The sequence below is a fragment of the Dioscorea cayenensis genome, chromosome 2 (genome assembly GCF_009730915.1).
Source record: "Dioscorea cayenensis subsp. rotundata cultivar TDr96_F1 chromosome 2, TDr96_F1_v2_PseudoChromosome.rev07_lg8_w22 25.fasta, whole genome shotgun sequence".
NCBI lineage: Eukaryota > Viridiplantae > Streptophyta > Magnoliopsida > Dioscoreales > Dioscoreaceae > Dioscorea > Dioscorea cayenensis.
The window spans coordinates 331,108-350,818 of record NC_052472.1 but is presented as its reverse complement, the minus strand read 5'-3'; the positions used below and the strand labels follow the sequence as shown (position 1 = coordinate 350,818).

General features: G+C 32.1%; 3 protein-coding genes across 3 annotated transcripts; 1 reads left to right on the top strand and 2 right to left on the bottom strand.

Annotated features, from left to right (window-relative positions):
- Positions 1-8,054: 8,054 nt before the first annotated feature.
- On the top strand, positions 8,055-14,158 carry LOC120276487 (inositol-tetrakisphosphate 1-kinase 3-like). Its single transcript, XM_039283248.1, is given in 11 exon segments — positions 8,055-8,327; positions 8,329-8,351; positions 9,452-9,533; positions 9,694-9,726; positions 11,717-11,837; positions 12,226-12,318; positions 12,762-12,881; positions 12,968-13,144; positions 13,268-13,323; positions 13,407-13,491; positions 13,594-14,158. Coding segments are annotated over 11 exon segments (1,002 nt in total). The 5' UTR covers positions 8,055-8,189; the 3' UTR covers positions 13,668-14,158.
- Positions 14,159-14,954: 796 nt separating this feature from the next.
- On the bottom strand, positions 14,955-15,491 carry LOC120278022 (50S ribosomal protein 6, chloroplastic). Its single transcript, XM_039284912.1, has one exon. It carries the CDS (start codon positions 15,481-15,483, stop codon positions 15,151-15,153), a length of 333 nt encoding a protein of 110 aa, XP_039140846.1. The 5' UTR covers positions 15,484-15,491; the 3' UTR covers positions 14,955-15,150.
- A 965-nt stretch (positions 15,492-16,456) lies between these two features.
- LOC120270054 (40S ribosomal protein S29) lies at positions 16,457-18,467 on the bottom strand. The gene is made up of 3 exons (XM_039277057.1): positions 18,311-18,467; positions 16,811-16,910; positions 16,457-16,718 (listed from the first exon to the last, which is right to left on the bottom strand). The coding sequence occupies exons 1-3, from the start codon at positions 18,370-18,372 to the stop codon at positions 16,710-16,712; spliced, it is 171 nt and encodes a 56-aa protein (XP_039132991.1). The 5' UTR covers positions 18,373-18,467; the 3' UTR covers positions 16,457-16,709.
- Positions 18,468-19,711: the final 1,244 nt, after the last annotated feature.

The following is a 19,711-nucleotide window of genomic DNA, read 5'->3' as shown; positions in this document are numbered from 1 at the left end:
GTTGACGATCGCGCCTCAATAAGTCTGACGAGGTTGATAAGGATCTTCCTCAGCTGCCCTATGGACAAGTAAGTTTGAAGTTTTTTATGATATTGTTTTAAAACTGTTTTTAGTTACCATTTAAGTAGGAGCGTTAACGTTTAAAAATTCTGAGATAACATTTAACTTATAAGTGATACCCTTTAAATATTACGATACTGCTTAAACATTCAATATAGAATTTAAAGTTTATACTTTAACGTTTAATTTTATACTTACAACATTGTTTACATGTCTTTGTTCAGTTCAACCCACGCAGACATGCGTGTGGAAGAATGACTCTGTCGACACCACACGGGCCCGATCTATTCGACACCGCTCGAGGGAAGGAGATGGTCAGCGAGGCGATGTGATGGGCGCATTCGTATGTATCTTGCAAAAGGCGATAAGCGTAGTGCCATATCGTTATAAGAGGCGCGCCTCCATCACCGCGACATTTGGCCTTGTTCAGTGTCGAGCGAGGCGACGACGCACATGAATCCACGATGGCTATGATTGGAGATGCCGCTAGCGACTTGCGTGAAGTGGACATCGTCATCCTCCCGATAATTATGAGTGGCCACTTCCATGTCGTACGTCCCTCGACAATGAAAAAAACAAGAATCAGGCATTATTCTTCATGCCAAAGCGAAGAATACTGATAAAAACACGCTAGAAATGGTAAAGTGCTTTAATAATTTGTGTTTGTGTAATAGTGTTCGGTAAATAATCGGCATTCTAATATGAACTTGTATATCTCGGCAGTCGGAACCTATTCGACCTCTCGTATCGACATGGAGTTAGGGCGAGTCGGCGACCATCAAAGTGCCAGCTTGTTCACGACACTCGAAGCCCCATGACGAGAAAAAGGAAGTGTCATTGCAGCGTCCATGTCATGCGGTTTATCGAGCGATTACTCGCGGTGAGAAGCTACTGGTACCGCATGAGCGACGTCCCTTATTTGCGATTAAGGTATGTTTCCCGCATACTTAGGGAGGGAGGCGGCAAAGGCATCACGGCCGGAGGAGTCTTGCATAGCGGGTTCTTAGTCATTCTTTCTATATTTGTATACACGATTCTTTCTTTAATAATCCGATTCGTTTGTTTAACATACACTTTCGGTGTTTAAGTATATAGTTCATTGTGTAAATATCAATGTAATTGTTTAAACTCCGTTTCTTGTGTAAAAGCGAACGAGGAGGAGTGTCGCATAGCGGGGTCATAGTTATTGTATAGGTGTAATAGTTTTCGAAATGTAAACCGGTTTTAAATTCGATTCATTTTTTCCGAAGAACATGACAAATTTTATCAATGTAAATGTACATGTATCTAAATTCAATTAAATTCATTACATTTTCGTTTTTGAGGTTACAGTTCTTGTTGGATGATATTGTAGTCCCTGCAGGTACATTATCGGGTAGGGTTCATTTTCATTTTTCATTTTTCATTTTCATTATCGGCTAATATCAACATTCATTTTAACTGTATAATGATAACTTTTGCCCTTTAACTTTCGTTTTCTCTGTTTAAGTTTAGGTTTCTCTGTTTAAATTTAATATTTTCTGTTTAAAATATCCTTATTATTTAATAATATCAATGTAATTACAACAAAAATATACTTAATATTTTTTGTTTAAAATATCCTTATTACTTAATAATCTCTTATAGAGTGTAATGTAATGTTCCGATTTTTTTATGTGCGACGGGGGTGGAAGCGGCTTGGGGAACCCGAGCGTGTATTAGTCACGCTGGGGAACCGCTAGCACCATCCCGTTGTACATTTTAAGCGGATACAAATTTATTTTTAAGCGATAAAAAAATAACGAGTTAAAGCAGAGAATAAAATATTTAAAAGCGTAAGAGATATATTTAAATATAAAAGTTCAATATTTAAACAATAATAAGAAGTATATACACAATGCCTGAGTCGTGACATGATTCATTCCACGATCTGCGATTGTGACACGAAGCGTGCGATAGCTACAACGCAACTTATGCGGACCTCGGACGCTTATGACTCGATCCTCTTTTCGCTCTAGGGACACTCGGGTTGCCTTCTCAGTCAAAGGCGGTGCATAAAGCGCAGTCACGATTTTTCATCCATCGACTGTATCGTCTCAGGGTATGGGAATATAGCTCCTTTATACGCCATTTTTTGAAGTCGAAGCTTCCTTCCACGATCACCGGTGTTTCTCGTTCTTCGATGACTTTGAAGTCAAAAATTCCTTTTTGATTGCAAAAATTCCTAAGTCGCGTCTACGAAATGTTTCAGCGCCTTGAAAACATTGTCAATATCCAGCGACAACACTTCGACTTGATCGGATGAGGAAGGAAGGCATGCCACACCCTCGGTGCTCGCCATGATGTGGAACGAAGCGCTGCAGATTCGAATTCACAGACACTTTAGTTTAAAAGCGAACACGATCAATATTTAAACGGAGATACAAAATATTTAAACGATAAACATAAATCTTAAACGTTAAAACAAAAAAAGTTAAATAATAAGTTAATAAGTTAATCGGAGACAATAGTGTTTAAATGGAAACTTGATAAATGTAAATAGTGACGTGGGATAATAAACAATAATTAACTTCTACAACTATATAAACATAAGCGAGAAGAAACTTACAACGAGAAGAACTCGCTTTTCGATGGGATACGATGCCACATCATCCTGCTCTCAACAACAAGATCAACAACGTAACATTTGAAGATGGAGTCGCGTGACACATCGCTGCTGGAAGTCAACCTCGCTTTTATATGAGACATACTGCTTTTATGTCCATCGGGTGTGATAAAACTTCACTCGACACGGAAATATCGAGACCCCATCGCTCACATATTTCGACTAACACTGATTCCCAAGAAGTGGCACGTGAACATTAGCACTCGTCCCTCCCCGTTGATATCTAGCAATAGCACAAAAACTCCATAATTTAATCGGAAGAGCTAAAATTGAATACACCAAATGAGAAGAAGAAAAAGAAGAAGAAGAAGAAGAACAAGAACAAGAACAAGAACAAGAACAAGAACAAGAACAAGAAGAACAAGATATGAGCCTTCTAAACTTTGTTTGAGAAAAAAAGCAAGCGAGGAGAAAAAATTGAAAAAAACTATGCATAAAAGAAAGTTATGATTGGCGCTATTTTTTTCCCACCTTTTGCAAGGGCGAAAAAAGAATTTCATATCGTGGACCCACTTCAACTTACCGTGGGGGTTAAAAGGAATGTAAAAATATAACGGAGTAGTCAGGGGTGTGCAAAAAGTTGGAGGGGGTTTTTGGGAAGTTTTGAAAATTACGAGGGGTGAACAGTAATTTTCCCTAATAATAATAATAATAATAATAAGTGCAACTAGCCAATATTAAAAATAATAATAATAAATATAAGTAAAATTAATCTAAACTATTTTAGTATTTTAGTTTGGATAAGAAAGTTAAGGCTTAAAAGTAGCCTTAAAGTGAAACCAAAGGATAAGATAGGAAGGCACAACTTTTAACTCAAATTATATACTTTCTTTTTGAGTAGTTCTACCTAATGAGCAATTTAAATAAGTAGTTGATGGGGATGAATGGAAAGACACCTAACAAGTCACAAGATATTTATGCATTAAATTATTCTTTTGAAAATAATTTAATTCTATGAAATGCCACTAATTTATAACCCAAAAAAAAAGGCCAACTTGGAAAAATTTTGTCCTCATTGGGTTAGATTTCATATGTATTAAAAAACATTGTTAATTTATAAACTTAAAAAAATCAGCACTAGAATTTGCTTAGGGATAGTGCTCACATAAACCAAAGTAAAAGGGAGAATAATCTTGAGTTGATATTTATTTATTTAGTTATTTATAATGTGGACAAACTACTAACCTCAACCATGTTATCTTTAATGAATTATTACGAGACTTAGTAAAATATTTAATATTTTTAATAATTTGAATATGAGTTTTTATAATTTTTACTTAACATGACTTTTATTACAAAACTAAAACTCTTGAATTTTCAGTTATTTTGACTAATTGCTCTTTGGTAGATTAAGATGGAGGAAGAAGTATCTTATGTTAAAAATTTCAAAATTTAATCTCATTCCAATAAGTTTAATTTATATTTTATTTTTAAATCTAATCAATAATCTAAGATTCATTTACATTGATTTATTATTTTTATCTGCAAGCATTTATTTTATAAATTGAATATTTTTTTAAGATCAATTTTGATGTTTTAATAAAAATCAACCTAATAACTTTTAGAATTTAGAGAATAAAGTTTTCTAAATTTTAAATATTTTAAAAGATAATTTTTTTAGTTGTTCAATTTGAAAAAACTTAAATAAATAAGTCAACAAATTATTTTTCAACACAAAATGAAAGAAAATTCATTTTATTCAGTTTTTTTTAATAAAAACATATGAAATTGACTTGGAAAACATGATTATTATTTATTTTGAATTTTTTTAAATTTGTTAAAAAAATTCAAAAACTAAAATATTTATATGTTTAATAAATAAATATCACATGTAAAAAATTCGACTAAATTACATTTACATTAATAAAAAGACTCATTAATCCTTCATTTTCAAGCTAACTTGCAAGTCCTCTAACAATTGTAATGCCAACGGTTCTTAGCTTTTACAATTATTTTTTTTTGCAATCTTTGCAGACAATAAATCAATCTTTTTAGTATTTTTTTTTTATTCTTACATTGGAGCATTACTTCTTGTTTGTTTTTTTCATTTTCTTATTTTATATTTATTTTATAATTCACTAACAACTCCCACTTTTCTTACATAAATTAAGATGGCGAGTAGAAAAGAGGAAGAAAAATAAGAATGAACTAGAATAGTTTGTAATCAAAAGATTAAGAAGGAATAAAAATAAAAAGAAATGGGAATGAGTTTAAAGCAATTTGATGGTTTAGAAGTTGGAAAAGAACATGAGTCTTAATTCATATTGCATGTGTATTCACTGTAATTTTCAAAATATTCTCTCAAAGAGTTCATTGCCCCCTCAAATTTCATAGATAATTTATGCTTGCTCAAAAAGATCTACTACCCACTCAAATTTCAAATTTCAGTTATTTGATTATTTCCTCTTGAACACATCCACTACTAATAAAAATATAAACAAATGGAATAACTTGATGGTTAAGATATTGGGTTCACCATCTAACTATTATAGAAAAATTTAACAAATATATGAGATATTTAAACAATAACAAGAGAAAACTAAATAGTTAAAAAATAGTGTAAAAATCTATTGCACAAATAACATAAAAAAACTAGACAAACATGCAAAAAATATATAAAAGTTAACTTTAATCATAACAGTTGTTTTTTTAATGAAATATTCATAAATCATGTATCAAGAGTACATACAAGCATAAAGTTAATATTCCAATATATTTATATTTACATAAATTAAAGTTTAAATCCATCTCTTAAAAAAAACACAACCACTTTATACAGTGATTTTATATTAATCAATCAAAAATTCGTTAGTTAGTTTTTTTCAACCACTCGATTTGAATTTCCACAAAAACAAAAAAAAGTGAATTTTGTAGATTATATGAATTTACAAAGACTTGAGAGTCAACTTAAATTATGTGATATAACCTTTGAGTACCTTTTTAAAAGAACACTTTTACCCTCTTTTAAAAAGAAAAAAAATAATAATTTAAATGTCCACCATATATCATGTATGTCCTCTTTCTTTTGGCTTGACACAAAATATTCACAAAAAGATACACGTGTGCAACCAATAAAAAAAAAACCCCAATTTTTTTATTAGAAATCACAGTACTGCGGCTCAGTCTCTCACGTGCCATCACATCATGTCACATCAACACAGTCCCCCCAGACAGTGGGAGATGCACTGGAACATGTACAAGCCCCAAACAGGAAAGATGCTTTTTCTATCCAATAGAGATGCCCCACGTGGAATAAAAAAAGAATACACGTTTTAAGTCTGCCACGTGTTTCTCAAAGGGCATGTCAGCATGTGGAAAGCTACGGTTGGTATGGAGTGGTGGATTCCGTACAAACACGTGATTTTTTTGGGGATATTTGCAATTACCACCCTCTTTCATTTTATTTATTGCGAAGAAGTCCACCTTATCAAAATTATTTCATTTATCTCTCAAATGTGTGTGTGTTTTTTTTAAAAGTTCTAACTCATGGTTTCTTCCCCAAATTATTTGTTCCATCTATTGAAATGTCAATTTATAACAGTAAATATAACTTCATAAATATTGTTTATTTAGTAAGTGAGTTTTTTTTTATAAATTAAACAAACTATTATTTATACTATATTATATCATATGGGGAATAATTCAAACTCCCAATCTTTTGTATGGGACTCATGTGTTTGAACATTGAGTTATATCAGCATTCATTAAATAAGAGTATTTGCGACATATTAAAATTTTAATTTTGTAAATCTTTTTATATGTTTTTGCAATTAAATTTTTTATAAAATTGAATAAACCAATTAATTTTGTAGTTATATATGTATATATTATCACAGATGTCATATATATATATATATACCATTCAATGAAACCCTATGCCATGAATTCTCCTTAAAAATTCTATTTTATTTGCATATATACACACACACACACCCTACTACTTCACATATACTTTTAAATTATATTATTACATGCCAAAAATAAAAAATAAAAAAAGCCTTTGTATATATACCCTTAAAAAATTATACTCAATTTATTTATTGAATTTAAATAACATTGGTAGGAGTAGTTTAGGAATTTTAATAAAAATGGCATTTTATTATTATAAAAATAAATATTTATATAATTTAGAATATATTTTAATGATGCATGTGAGATCAATAGTTATATACATATAAATTAATCAAAATTAAAAGAGTATTCCTTATTTGATTTTACTAAGAGGTATACACATAATTACATGAATTTTTAACATTCAATAAATAAAAACTAAAAAGTGATTGCTTTCATTATCATTGTGCACTTAAAATTTTGTTCATCTTTAAACTTTTTGTATTTTTAAAATATTTAAAATAACAAAAATTTCAAAACAAATGTAGGTTATAAAAAAAAAAGAAGAAATTTCTTTATAAAAAAATTAGAAATTTTGTGATAACTTATGACATGTCAACTTGTACTATTAGAAAACAACTTTACTAAAAATATTTCTATGTCACCAAAATGTTAACGTGATATATTTGCCAATTAAGAAGAGTAAATAAACAAAATTTTTAATTGTTTGAGGAGTCCATTAAAAATATTGTTTGAAACTTATGAAACACATTCCCACAGGATAGATAAAAGCTACATAGAAGAGCAAATTTTTTCAGAGGGCTCATGTCAATCATACTTTTCGCCTCAGAAGCCACTCAATGAAAGGCAGATTTTTATTTTTATTTTTATTGGGAAATCTATTTTTAGTCCGCGGGATCATCATATTTTTGTACTCTTTTATTTCACTTTTAATAGACTTATCTTATTAATTTATTTTTATTTTTTATTTTCCATTTACTTTTCACTCTCTATAATCATCAACTATTGTATTTGGTCTTTACTAATTAAAATTAATAATTTATCAATTCTATTTAAAAAAAACATATGAATCATATTTACTTTTTTTATAAAAATTTATTTATCATTATATAACAATATATTTATATAACACTATGGCAGTACAATAAACTCGATCATACATGTAAACGGTTTAACTCTCTTTCAAAGCATAATAGAAGATTTAAAAAAAGTCAGGAATTTACATAGCAAGTTGAACAAACACTTATACCTTCACTTTGCATCGGCTTTGAGATTCAATATCGAGTTTTCTCTAAAATGAACAACCTATAAAAAACACCTGTAACTAACAGACCAAAAAGCCGTTGACTATTCTAGTAATAAATATGAAAATTATAAGGTTGAATTTGTAAAATAGTAATAATTTTGAATGTACGTGGGCAATTGAGTAATTTCGCTTGCAGTGGTCGAAAACCGTCTACAAATACACGGCCCACGCTCACCACTGCGAGCTTCGTCCCACGTCCCCGGAATATCTCCATCCCTTGCCCTCATTCAATCGCATCCGATTCCCTTCCCTTTGATCCTTTCCTCCATTTTGTCTCTTGATCTTCACAAGGGCTGTGGATTCTTGGTGTTCGTGCGGTTTTTGGTGATGCTCATGAGGTTTAGCGGCGAGATCTCGTACAGGAATGAGGAGGAGAGGGAGAGCGAAAGGGCTTCTCTTGTACCTCCTCCGGATCTCGTCGTTGGCTACGCTTTGACGTCGAAGAAGGTCAAGAGCTTCCTCCAGCCCTAAGCTTGAAGGATTGGCTAGGTAAATCTATCTTTGGGAAAGTTTGTTTTTTTGATCGGGTTGTGCCCTAATTAGATGATTGTTTTTTGGGTGGAGATTGATTTCCATTGTGTTTGTAAATCCTCAGGGATTTATTGGGAGGTGATTGATGATGCGGATTGTTTCAGTGGTGTTTAAAGATTGGATTTTTATGAGTTTTTGTTTTTGTGTTTTTTTTTTCGTGATTTGAATCTCCTTTTTTTTTTTTCTTCTCTTGTTTGCTTATTGGGAAAGCTATCATTCATTATTTTCTCTCTTTATTTTGGTCCTCTCCCATTTCTTTTTCTTAACCATTTGTTATTTGTGTTTCTCTCGTGTTTTGCATGGTGAAAGAGGCATGGAGATTCCCATTTATACAGTGCTGATTCTTTTTTTCTTTTAATAATGAATTTTGATAATCTGTTCATTTTGCTTTTAGGGTGTTTCATTGTTTTCCCAGAGATTCCAGAGGTCCCAAAATTTAATAAAATATAAAGGTTGCATGATGATGTTTCAAGGAAAAGCTTATTCTTATTCTTTAACTTTATTCCATCTAAACATGTAAATTGAAATTTAGCTTTTTTTTTTTCTTCTTATATGAATTGTGAATCATCTTATTTTTGTTACTCTTTCATGTATTTTGATTTCACGGGCATGGTCTGGTAAAATTTGGAGTTAACCAAAAACATGGTTTGGCAGTGTGTAATTTTTATTGTATTTCATTGTGCTACGAGAAATGTTAAAAATTATTAGGAATGCGTTTGTAGAATTTTATATTGGTTAGCTTGTGTTTGAGTGGATTGTCAAATTTACTCATGTTTTAGATTGTGTTCTGGGTCAACCAGGAAGCAGAAAGGCTATGCTTGCTCGTATCATGGTCCATATGAAATGGACAATCTATTAGTATAGCCATTTTGGTTCTAGGATTATTTTGTTTGCATACTATAATTATTATTTTACTGTTGTAATTTGTTGTATTAGCTTGAGCCAGACTAGAATTTTTGATAAGTTCATTTTGCTAGATTTTTGTGGGATGTACCTTGCTTTCATGTGTGTGTGGTATTTATGTTTTGTTAAGTCTATGTGTTTAAACTGTGGTGCAGGAAGAAGGGGATCTTGTTTGTTGCAATTGATCAAAATAGGCCTCTTTCAGATCAAGGCCCTTTTGACATTCTTCTGCATAAGGTCAGCACTGTGACATTCCCTAGTTATGGCCTACACAGGTCTCTCACTGTTGACTAATTTCTTTTATTGTTATTTTAAGCTAAAGGTTGCCATGTTCAAAGTTCTTTTTAATTCTCTTCCTTGATCATCATGTATTTATATATATTTCATGTCTTTTCAGCTAACAGGAAAAGAGTGGCGACAGATTCTTGAGGTTAGTTAAAACTCTATCATTAGCATACCTCGAATTCTGGTCTTTTAAGTTGCTAATTTCTCCATGACAGTATGATGCATTATTTTTGCTCCATTTTTGCAATACTGCCACCAATACAAGTGGAAACATGAGCCAACAATGCTGTAGAAATAGATTACACCTGTATGCTCATTTTTGTCTGACAATTTGCAGAGTTCTTGCTCTATCCTGCGTCATGAATCATGATCAGATAGTTAAAAGTTGAAGCAACAAGCATCAACAGATTGTCTCTTCTGTCACCACTGTAACCTCTCATGTTGTTCAGGGCTTGCTAATGGTAGTGTTATCAATTTGCTGGCTTTGTGAAGGACATACAACAATGCGTGTTTTCAAATGTCTCACCTTATTCACCATATGTCTAAGATCCGTTCAATGGCCTTTATTTGCTTGGCCCTGTAGTGACCATTGCGTGATGGTTGGTTCCTTTTATTGCAAATTTGCAACATATTCAAAATCTATTCTCTGGTTTTTGAAGTAATCTGGGATTTTTTTTTCATGAACTTGAATTTTGAATGTCAAATATGACAGCTGTGAATTATGCGAAAGAGTGCTTACTAGTCTAAGATCATTATAGCTAATCAAATAATTTGTTTTGGATCATTTTGAGCCAGAAGGTGTAGGATTACTTCACATATGATCAAAGAGAGTAAAATAAATGAAGAGGTATATTGTGTTATCAGACTTATTCCCCCCACCCCGAGGGTGCTGTTTCTTCATTTTTAACACCAGTCACCCGGACATAGATGAGCCACTTTGTGAGCGTTAAAAGCGTTCTGCTAAAGAAAGAAAAACAAGTCAAACAATCTACACATGTCACTGTCTATTACCTGATTTTCTTTTCCAAAACCTACAACTAAACTTGCATGATCATTTTAAATATTCTGTATGGAATTGGTTTGTAAAAGTTTCAATATTTATATGCAAACAAATTTATGTGTATATCAAAGAATAGAGTTGATAGGTAAAACCAGCTACTATCATGGAGCATGTGATTCTGCTAATTTCCCATCTGGTGGCAGAGATTATTTTATCGAACTTCCTTTAGTGTGCTTGTCTTGTTATTGTATGGCATAATGATCATGATTGGCATTTGGCGTAACTATCTTTTTCACTTGAATGATTATTTTGTTGGTGTACATTCAATTGTTGTCACATTTGATGGTCTAAATTTAGTAGGTTTAGAATACGTAGAGCTTTTCTTGTTATTGTATGGCATAGTGATCATGATTAGCATTTAGCATTACTGTCTTTCTCGCTTGAATGATTATTTTGTTGGTGTACATTTTGTTGCTGTCGCATTTGATGCTCTAAAGTTAGTAGGTTTAGAACACGTAATGCCAGTTACATTCAATAGCTCTTTTGTTTTCCTAAAGTGTTTAATGATTAGTTTAGAAACACAACTGGGTTATATATCAGATTTCTACTTTTTATTTTTACCTGAATTTTAAGACATGGGAATGATTTGATTCCAGTAGTTACTGGTTAGTACCATTATAAAATTTTAACTATGTGAGTTAAGCATTGTGACAGGCTTTTTCCTGTGGTTTCTGTCGTAATAAAACCTTCATTATGTCCATTAAGCTTTGTGGCTAGTTTGTTTATTTATTTATTTTGTTTGTGCCTGTGGGTATAAAACGTTCATTATTTCAGTTAATTGTATGTGAACCAGATATTTTTCTTTTTGTGTACTGTGCTACTCTCAGTGAAGAATTTGTCTTTTGCCTGCTTTGGAAATTGTGGACCATTTATTTTTGTGAAATATGGTTTGTCTGAGGGCAAGTTGAAATAAAAATATATACTGCATGGTAGCCTTTGAATCTTTGTTTGATTAATTTACTTTTTTTTCTTTCTTAGATCATACGGATTTCATCATTTCAATTGTTTTCTGAAGTTGAAACCTTTAATTATTAAGTATATATTCTTACTCTTGGTTTTTTTCCACTATTTGAAGGATTATTGGGAAAAACATCCGGAAGTGACTGTGCTTGACCCACCAAGAGCCATACAGCATGTACACAATCGGCAATCGATGCTCGAAGATGTAGCTGATTTAAATTTGGCCGATTGTTATGGTATTAGCTTTACTTTTAACTTACAACGTAACAAATTTTATTTTGCCAGACTGTTATATTCTAGAATCTTGTTAAATCGTTTTCGGTTTCTATTCCTCTCAATAAGCCTCCACAAGGCTACTTGTGGATCTGTTCATTGCTTAAGTAGCATGCAGATTCCTATTTCTTTTCTCATGGAAAGAGCCCTCTTTGTATTTGAAATAATTTGAATTATAAATGTAACAAAAGAAGTTCTAGATTGCTTATATTGCAGTATCACCTTGCCAATTTTGTTCAAAAGTCAATAAATTACATTTGTGCTTGTGGACAATGCAGGTAAATACAGTCAGTATGCTTTTAGGTCTTTGAATGTATTGTCACATAAATTACATGATGTGTACTGATGCAGGTAAAGTTAGTGTTCCCAAGCAGCTAGTGATCATCAAGGATCCTTCATCGATTCCTGATGCAGTTTCCAAAGCTGGACTAACATTGCCATTAGGTAACATTTTCTATTATGATTTTCTCACTGATACTTGTTCAGCAGTGACATCATGGTTGTAGCAATTAGAAAAAAAATTGTAATATGACCAAAGGGTAGATTGACAATTGATTGGTGCTTTTTAGTTTTGTTTATGGGTTCATTTTACAATTTAAAACACACGGATCATGCAATTACAAAGCTGTGCTTGAATTTTCGTTGGTCAATTCTATTTTTGATTGCATACTGTATATTGTTTATTTATGTTTTCCTGCATTAACTTTTCCTCTTGTGGTTATATCACTTGACTTTAAGTTCTTATAGATTTCATTGATTGCATCCCTTTGAAAGGCGAAATATAGGGTTTCATTTACATGCATGTTGGTTAGTGATGGCTGAGACATCAAACACTGTTTTTGCATCTGAAATTACATTAATATCCATCATTTTTTCCCTTGCTGTAGTTGCCAAGCCACTAGTAGTAGATGGAAGTGCAAAATCACATGAATTATCCCTTGCATATGACCAGTATTCGCTGTCAAAGCTTGAACCTCCTTTGGTTCTTCAAGAATTTGTCAACCATGGTATGTTGTAATTGTCACTGGTCGAGTTTATTACATTAAACGGAATCCCTTGCTGTTTGGAACTTATTTTCGCACCTTCTATGAAGGCGGCGTTCTCTTTAAGGTCTATATTGTTGGGGAGGTGATAAAAGTTGTGAGAAGGTTTTCACTTCCTGATGTTGATGAACGAGAACTTACAAATAATGCCGGTGTCTTCCGTTTCCCTAGGGTTTCTTGTGCTGCTGCTTCAGCAGATGATGCAGACCTTGATCCTGGTATCGCTGGTGAGGCCCTGTCTATATTTTTTCTCGACGTGCTGTGATCTCATTTTGCAGTCACTCTCATTGCTCAACCAAGAATACGAGAGCCATATGTTTACTTGAATTGTCTTTTTATTTCTGAAACAGAGCTTCCTCCAAGACCATTGCTCGAGAGACTTGCTAGAGAGCTCCGCCGACGATTGGTAAAGTGCTTACTATTTTTATTATTTGGGACTTAAGCAATAACATACATTTCATTGTCATTCTTGCATTTAATTATATATAGGGTCTTCGATTGTTCAACATAGACATCATTAGAGAGCACGGGACAAGAGATCACTTCTATGTTATCGATATCAACTATTTCCCGGGTAAGCAACTCCATCAAATTTATACTATACCTACCTCATCAAATATGATATCGAAACTCAAATCACTTCTGTTCTCTTATACACTTAATTCATACGGTACAGGTTACGGCAAAATGCCTGGTTATGAACACATCTTCACAGACTTCCTCTTAAGACTTGGTTCAAAGCAAGTCTAAAACTTCAATTCTACAACTGGTAGTTTCAGGTTCACCTTTCCAAATGAATTGAGTGAATGAATTAAATTTCTCTTTTATCTCTTTCTGGCTAACTTTGCTGGTGATGTCCTCAAGCTATTCCTTCAGTAAATGAGCTTATGTTGGTGTACATATAACTTTGGATAAATTCCTGTTTTTGTTAGAAGCTGAAGAAACTAATGATAGAAGATGGCAAGATGAGGTAATAAACAGCTTCGTATATAAATATATAAAAAAAGAAAATGCTGGATTTCCTCTTCTAGGCCAGTTACCTTTATGAGAGTGCTGGGGAGATCATCATCAATCAGTGAAAAGTTTTAAGTTTTTCTATGTAATGTTTTGTTGCTCTGTTTTTGGGTTTCTCTCATTTGTAATGTTAATAATGCTTTTAACAGTTTGTAGTCTATTTTTGGCTACACTTTCTCTTTTATCCTTTAATTCATTTCTTTCTAATAAAAATTTTCATGAAGTTTCATACTTCCTCATAATCCATCAAGTTGCTTGTTTTTGTCATATCCTTAGATTATATGAAGATGTATATGTAAGTGAAACACATTATATAAGAAGTGTGACCATTAGGAGTGTTTAAGCAAATGCTTCAAGTTTGAATTTGTACTTGTGAAAAAAAATAAAATCTTTAAGCAAGTGCTTCAAGATCAAATTTTTATATATGGAAAAAAAAAAATCTTTACTAGAAAAGATCTTCACGTATTAATGTTTTCTCAATAATTTCAGTTTGATATAGTTTAGAGATCTATCCATAATAATAGATTCAATGGAAATATAATCCCGTAAGAATATTTTATAATTGGTAAGAGTTTAATTTGCACATAAGAGCATATTTCTGAGAGTATTGACAATGATTATGCATGAGCAATATCAGTACTCACATGCTCAATCTACATTTGCTTCGTTAAAAATTATGCGTATCCTTAACTTCTTTTAGCAGCTTAATTGCTGTAGTTTATTGGTAACTGGGTTTCTATTGGAGTGAGAATTTGAATCATAGGTTAAAACACATTCTTTTTGGAGTGTGAATAATGATTGTGTGCAGATGATCCCAGCACCCATATGTGTATGAAGCTACTCTCACTTACTCTATCGAGGTTTATGCACGCGGCCTAACCGAGGTTTATGCACGCGGCCTAACCGTTCATCTTCGGATATCCCGATTATCTCTTTAATTAACAGAACTTATCATCTTTTATTCTGTCTTTTGCTCTTGTTGAAGACCTCTATATGATAAAAACAATGCAACAAATCAAGAAGAAGAAGAAGAAGATGATGATAAAAGAAAACAAACAAGAACATAATAAAGTAGGCATAACATCGAACACATGATGTGCAGCACACCAAAATGCAAGTGAACAATGAATGAAAAACCAAAACACACTTGAACAAAAAAGACATAAATCTGAGTTCAAAGTTCAAAGTTCAAACAAAGAGAAAGATAAAAAGAGAGAGACTAAGAAGATGGTGAAATCTCAGCAGGAGCAGTGGTCTGAGACACAGCATCAGCATCAGCATCAGCATCAGCATCAGTAACAGCATCATGAGAAGAGAGGAGAGTCCAATCAGGAGGGAGAAGAGGAAGAGGAGGGTAAAGAGTAGGGCCTTTGCGACGGATATCCCAAGGTTGTGTCTTTTTAGGACGACTCTTAATGTGATGTGAAGTTGCTTTCTTCTTTGGCCGAGATGAGCACTCAATCATTCCTCCTCCTCCCTTATTCACCACTCGCTTCATCATCGTCGTCGTCGTCGCCGGATTCCAAGCGCTGCAACCAATCATGCTTATCATTCTTGCTCTTTTTCCTGGTTAATAATATTTCTTCAAATGTATGAAATGGATGAAGGATGGTGTAAGAGAGAGAGAGCGCATTGTGGATAAGATCAGGATATTTATATACTTTTACTGGTGGCCACTGGTTCTTCTTCTCTGTTTCTACAGCCTTAAAATGATTTATATGCAATGATATGTATTAATGTATTTATAAAAAATAATATAATAAAAAGTGAAATATATAATATTTTAATATGAACTATTTAATTAATTTCAATAAACTATAATTATCTAAATCTATTCTTATTAACATCTATAGCAATTAAATAAAAACACCCCAAATTAATTCTTCCCGTCTATTTATCTCTTTAATTTTCTCTGTGAATGCAGTTGATTTTTTTTTTTTCATATATATATATATATATGGTGAATCGAAACGTTTACACAACACACGAATTTAGAATTGATTGTGTTTTAGGCAAAATGCTAAAAACCCTTTAAAAAACATATTTTATAAAAAAATAATAATTATGCATAGACCAGACCATCCTTGTTGATTCTCTTAAATATTTATTATTAAACACCGAGATGATAATTATAATTATATAATTATAGTTAATTATTAGCTCATGATAAATTATTATTTATTTTTTCTGTATCCAGATAGTTAATTATAAAATTATTATAATTACATAACTTTTATCATGTACTACCTCTAACCCCATGACACCAGATAGTGTTCTGATGGTTTTGCATAGACCATAACATCCATCTCATACGCCCTTTTACGCAAAAATAGTACTATAACTTAATTTCAATATTTATATATTCACACCCTATAATATAGTTAATACACCAAAGTGATTCAAAATATAATGAACTTCAAATCCCATAACCAAATGCATTGCAGAAAATGAACAATCAGAATGTTATCATATAAGTGACTATCATACTTATACACTATAAAATGATAATGAACAGTCAAATCACATTTGGCAAATAACATATGTTTTTGAGATAATAATGAGCATTGAAGTTTGTTTTAACTAAAATGACTGTTAACAATCAAACAGAGCATACATGAGAGAAAAACTGCCAAGACAAAACAGAACAAAACATTGAAGGTTTACGAGTTCAGTCCATCACAATAAAACAACTAATAACTGATTCATCGAAAGATTGGATGACAAAAAATCCTCCGCCACTGGAATGCATTTGTGGAGGTACATGTGGTGTTGAAAACCTTAGCGATACTGAAATGGTAACAAATGAAAATTAGAGCATATCAGATTGTACAAGAACAAATATGAAGTATGCGACCAACAAGCAAGAGCTTTTCATTTACCTTGATGAATCCAATCTCCTTGGCATTACTATGAAAGCACTGCCTGCAGCACATGAGGCCATACTTCCGGATCAACCCATGCGGGTTGCCACAAACTCGGCTGTGAAGCAAATACAACTTGATTAGGAAAATTTCATATTTTTATGACCAGATCAGGGTTGTCCATGCATACACATACAGGAAGAAAATCAAAGCATGCAACAGCACTCTTTTTATGAGATATAACTTAATATCATCTCACAATTAAAACCTAAGATTAATATAGAGGAAAAGAACATTTTTCCAGAACAAAATGTTCAAACTCCATTACTTGGTCCTCCATGACCAAAGAGTGCCTTATATTAACTTGTTTTAGCTTACGACACATTTGCCCCCCAGGAATATGATATATTTAGTGACTAAATTACTCATGCACAACAACCAAAAGGAAACTGAAGGGATGTATCTTCAAACATATTTTGAAAGTAAACTCTAAGGTTAGGAGCTAACTGATTACACTTGTCATCATAATTATACAATGGTAACTGAAAAGCTATGATGCACCGTCAAGAAATCAAAAGTTGGTGAACCCCAAAAAAAAAAAAATATATATATATATATATACAGCCCTTAAATGATAGGTCAGTGATGAAACAAATGTAAATCGGATCTATGTCCCGCCAATAAACCAAAAACAATAAAGATCACAATAGCCAAAAAGTGGGTGTGATGTTGGATAATTGGACTAAGGTTTTGTCATTTGGAAGGGTTTGGAGGAAAGACTTTTTTGGGTTTTTGGTTTAACACTTTCATCAAGTTCAAAGTCTACTCTTTCTGACAGACACTTCAAAAATAAATCACTTTTAAACAATAACAAATTTCATCACCCTAATGTAGAACAAATTCTCAGTGATTACTCTATCTAGATTACATGCAAGCAATTAAAATCTAAACTTCAGCTAACCAAACAAGCGCAATGAAAAGGCTGGCAATATCAAAAACACAGATTATTTGTAAGTACATGATAAATATAAACTCATGTATAGCTAACAATAGAATAAGAATTTAAGCTTATCCAGTTGCACATGTTCTACTTACCATAATTTGGAAATTACAAGCTAATCATGCCAGTATTCTTCTATTTAGAAGTATCAAATCGCTAAAAAAGATGAATTTTTTCAAACCTATGCACACTTTGCTAGATAAAGTTTGGCAAGCATCCAAACCATACACAAACTAGAGTTCATCCATCTTTAAACTCCTTTTCATGTTTTTCCCCATAGATTTGAGCAAGAACACATCACCGATTGATAGTACCGTAGCTAACAATGAACAATTCCTCAAATCCATCAAAAGTTCCAAAAACTTCAACTATAAAACCATCCAACAACATCAACAATAACAACAAATAGCTAAAATCGCCATGATTCATCACCGGATCGGATATGACAGCAAGAAGAACGATAACATACACAGTGAATTGCAGAGAGAAAACAAAGAACTGGAGATCAGAGCACTCACCAAGTCCTAGATCCAGGACCGTAGTTCTTCGGATGAGAGTTCCAAACGTTGGAGTGCCCCATCGCCGCGAGATCGAGAGCTCCAGAGAAACCCTAGAAACGCGCGAACGATGAGAGCTCAACGAGGCCGAAATTTGAGAAAACCCTAATCCACTCATCGGGTTTATATAGTGATAATTTCATCAATGAAATTGAATGTGGACCGTCGATCTAATCGGCGTTCCATCTGACGGCTCACGATGGCTGATAGAGTTTGTTCAGATCCCGAGTTGTCTTGGTTGGCCTATCTGTTGCCAGGTGGCATTTGAGATTTGCGTCATGATATTAATTATATATGAGAATAATTTATTCCAATTTAATGTTTGAAGTGGAGTAATATATAATTTGTTTTAGTTGCTTATTTTGGTGTATGGTTATTTTAAATAAACATGGAAATAAGGATATTAAAAATTAACTTTTTTTTAATGTTAGCATTTGATGCATTATATATATATATATATATATCTTGATCAATGCTACCTAGAGATAAAACTTATTGCATTGATTAAAAAAAATATTTCTTTATATATATAAATATATGAATAAAGTGGATAAATAATATTTATTAAAAAAAATTATTAAAAATTGTTCAAAAGTACAAGATAGAAACACCCGATAAAGAAGTCATTAGACGTGGAACAAATATAAACAAAAATTGCTCAAACTGTAACAATTCAAAACCCCACTAATGATTCATTAAACATTTTATTAAATTAACAAATAATAATAACAACAACAACAAAACTTTATTGAGCTAATAAGCTTAGTCTGTGTCTGACAAATGAAGTTCGCAATAGGCTCCAACTCAGTTTATGTTTAATTAAAATAGTGATGAGCCAAATTTAAGCATTGGCAAGCTCAGCTCAACTTATTTACAACCTTACCAAAGGATTGCTTTAGCGAAACAGTCCACATATATATATATATATATATATTTGTGCAGAAGTCCGAAACTTATTATAGAGAAAATATTTATTTGGAATAGGTAAAACACTAACATAGTTAATTAACAGTGACAAAAAAAAATTTATAGACTTACTTTTGTAATTTATTTTAGATGTTTATTAACAATAATACTTTTAAAATAAATTTTTAAATATATTTATTCAAAAGATTAAATAACCAAACACCTCAATCATAAGTAAAACATAAATTATTACCACAAATCATTAAATATTTTGAAAAGAAAACCTTTTTTTATGCCCACTTAAATATATTACAACTTTTATTTATTTATTTATGAGATAAATGTGCACAAATCATGTATCATAAGTTAACTTTTAACTTAGAAGGGGATTAAACTTTTACTCAAAAGTCATAATTCCAAATGCAACAATACAACTATGTGAAAAATTATATATCA

Coding starts and splice junctions, on each gene's coding strand:
- LOC120278022 (XM_039284912.1), bottom strand. CDS start 15,483: ATGATAAGCATGATTGGTTGCAGCGCTTGGAATCCGGCGACGACGACG.
- LOC120270054 (XM_039277057.1), bottom strand. CDS start 18,372: ATGGGGCACTCCAACGTTTGGAACTCTCATCCGAAGAACTACGGTCCT. Junction 16,911..18,310: donor GGTCCTGGATCTAGGACTTG/GTGAGTGCTCTG, acceptor TTTGCTTCACAG/CCGAGTTTGTGGCAACCCGC.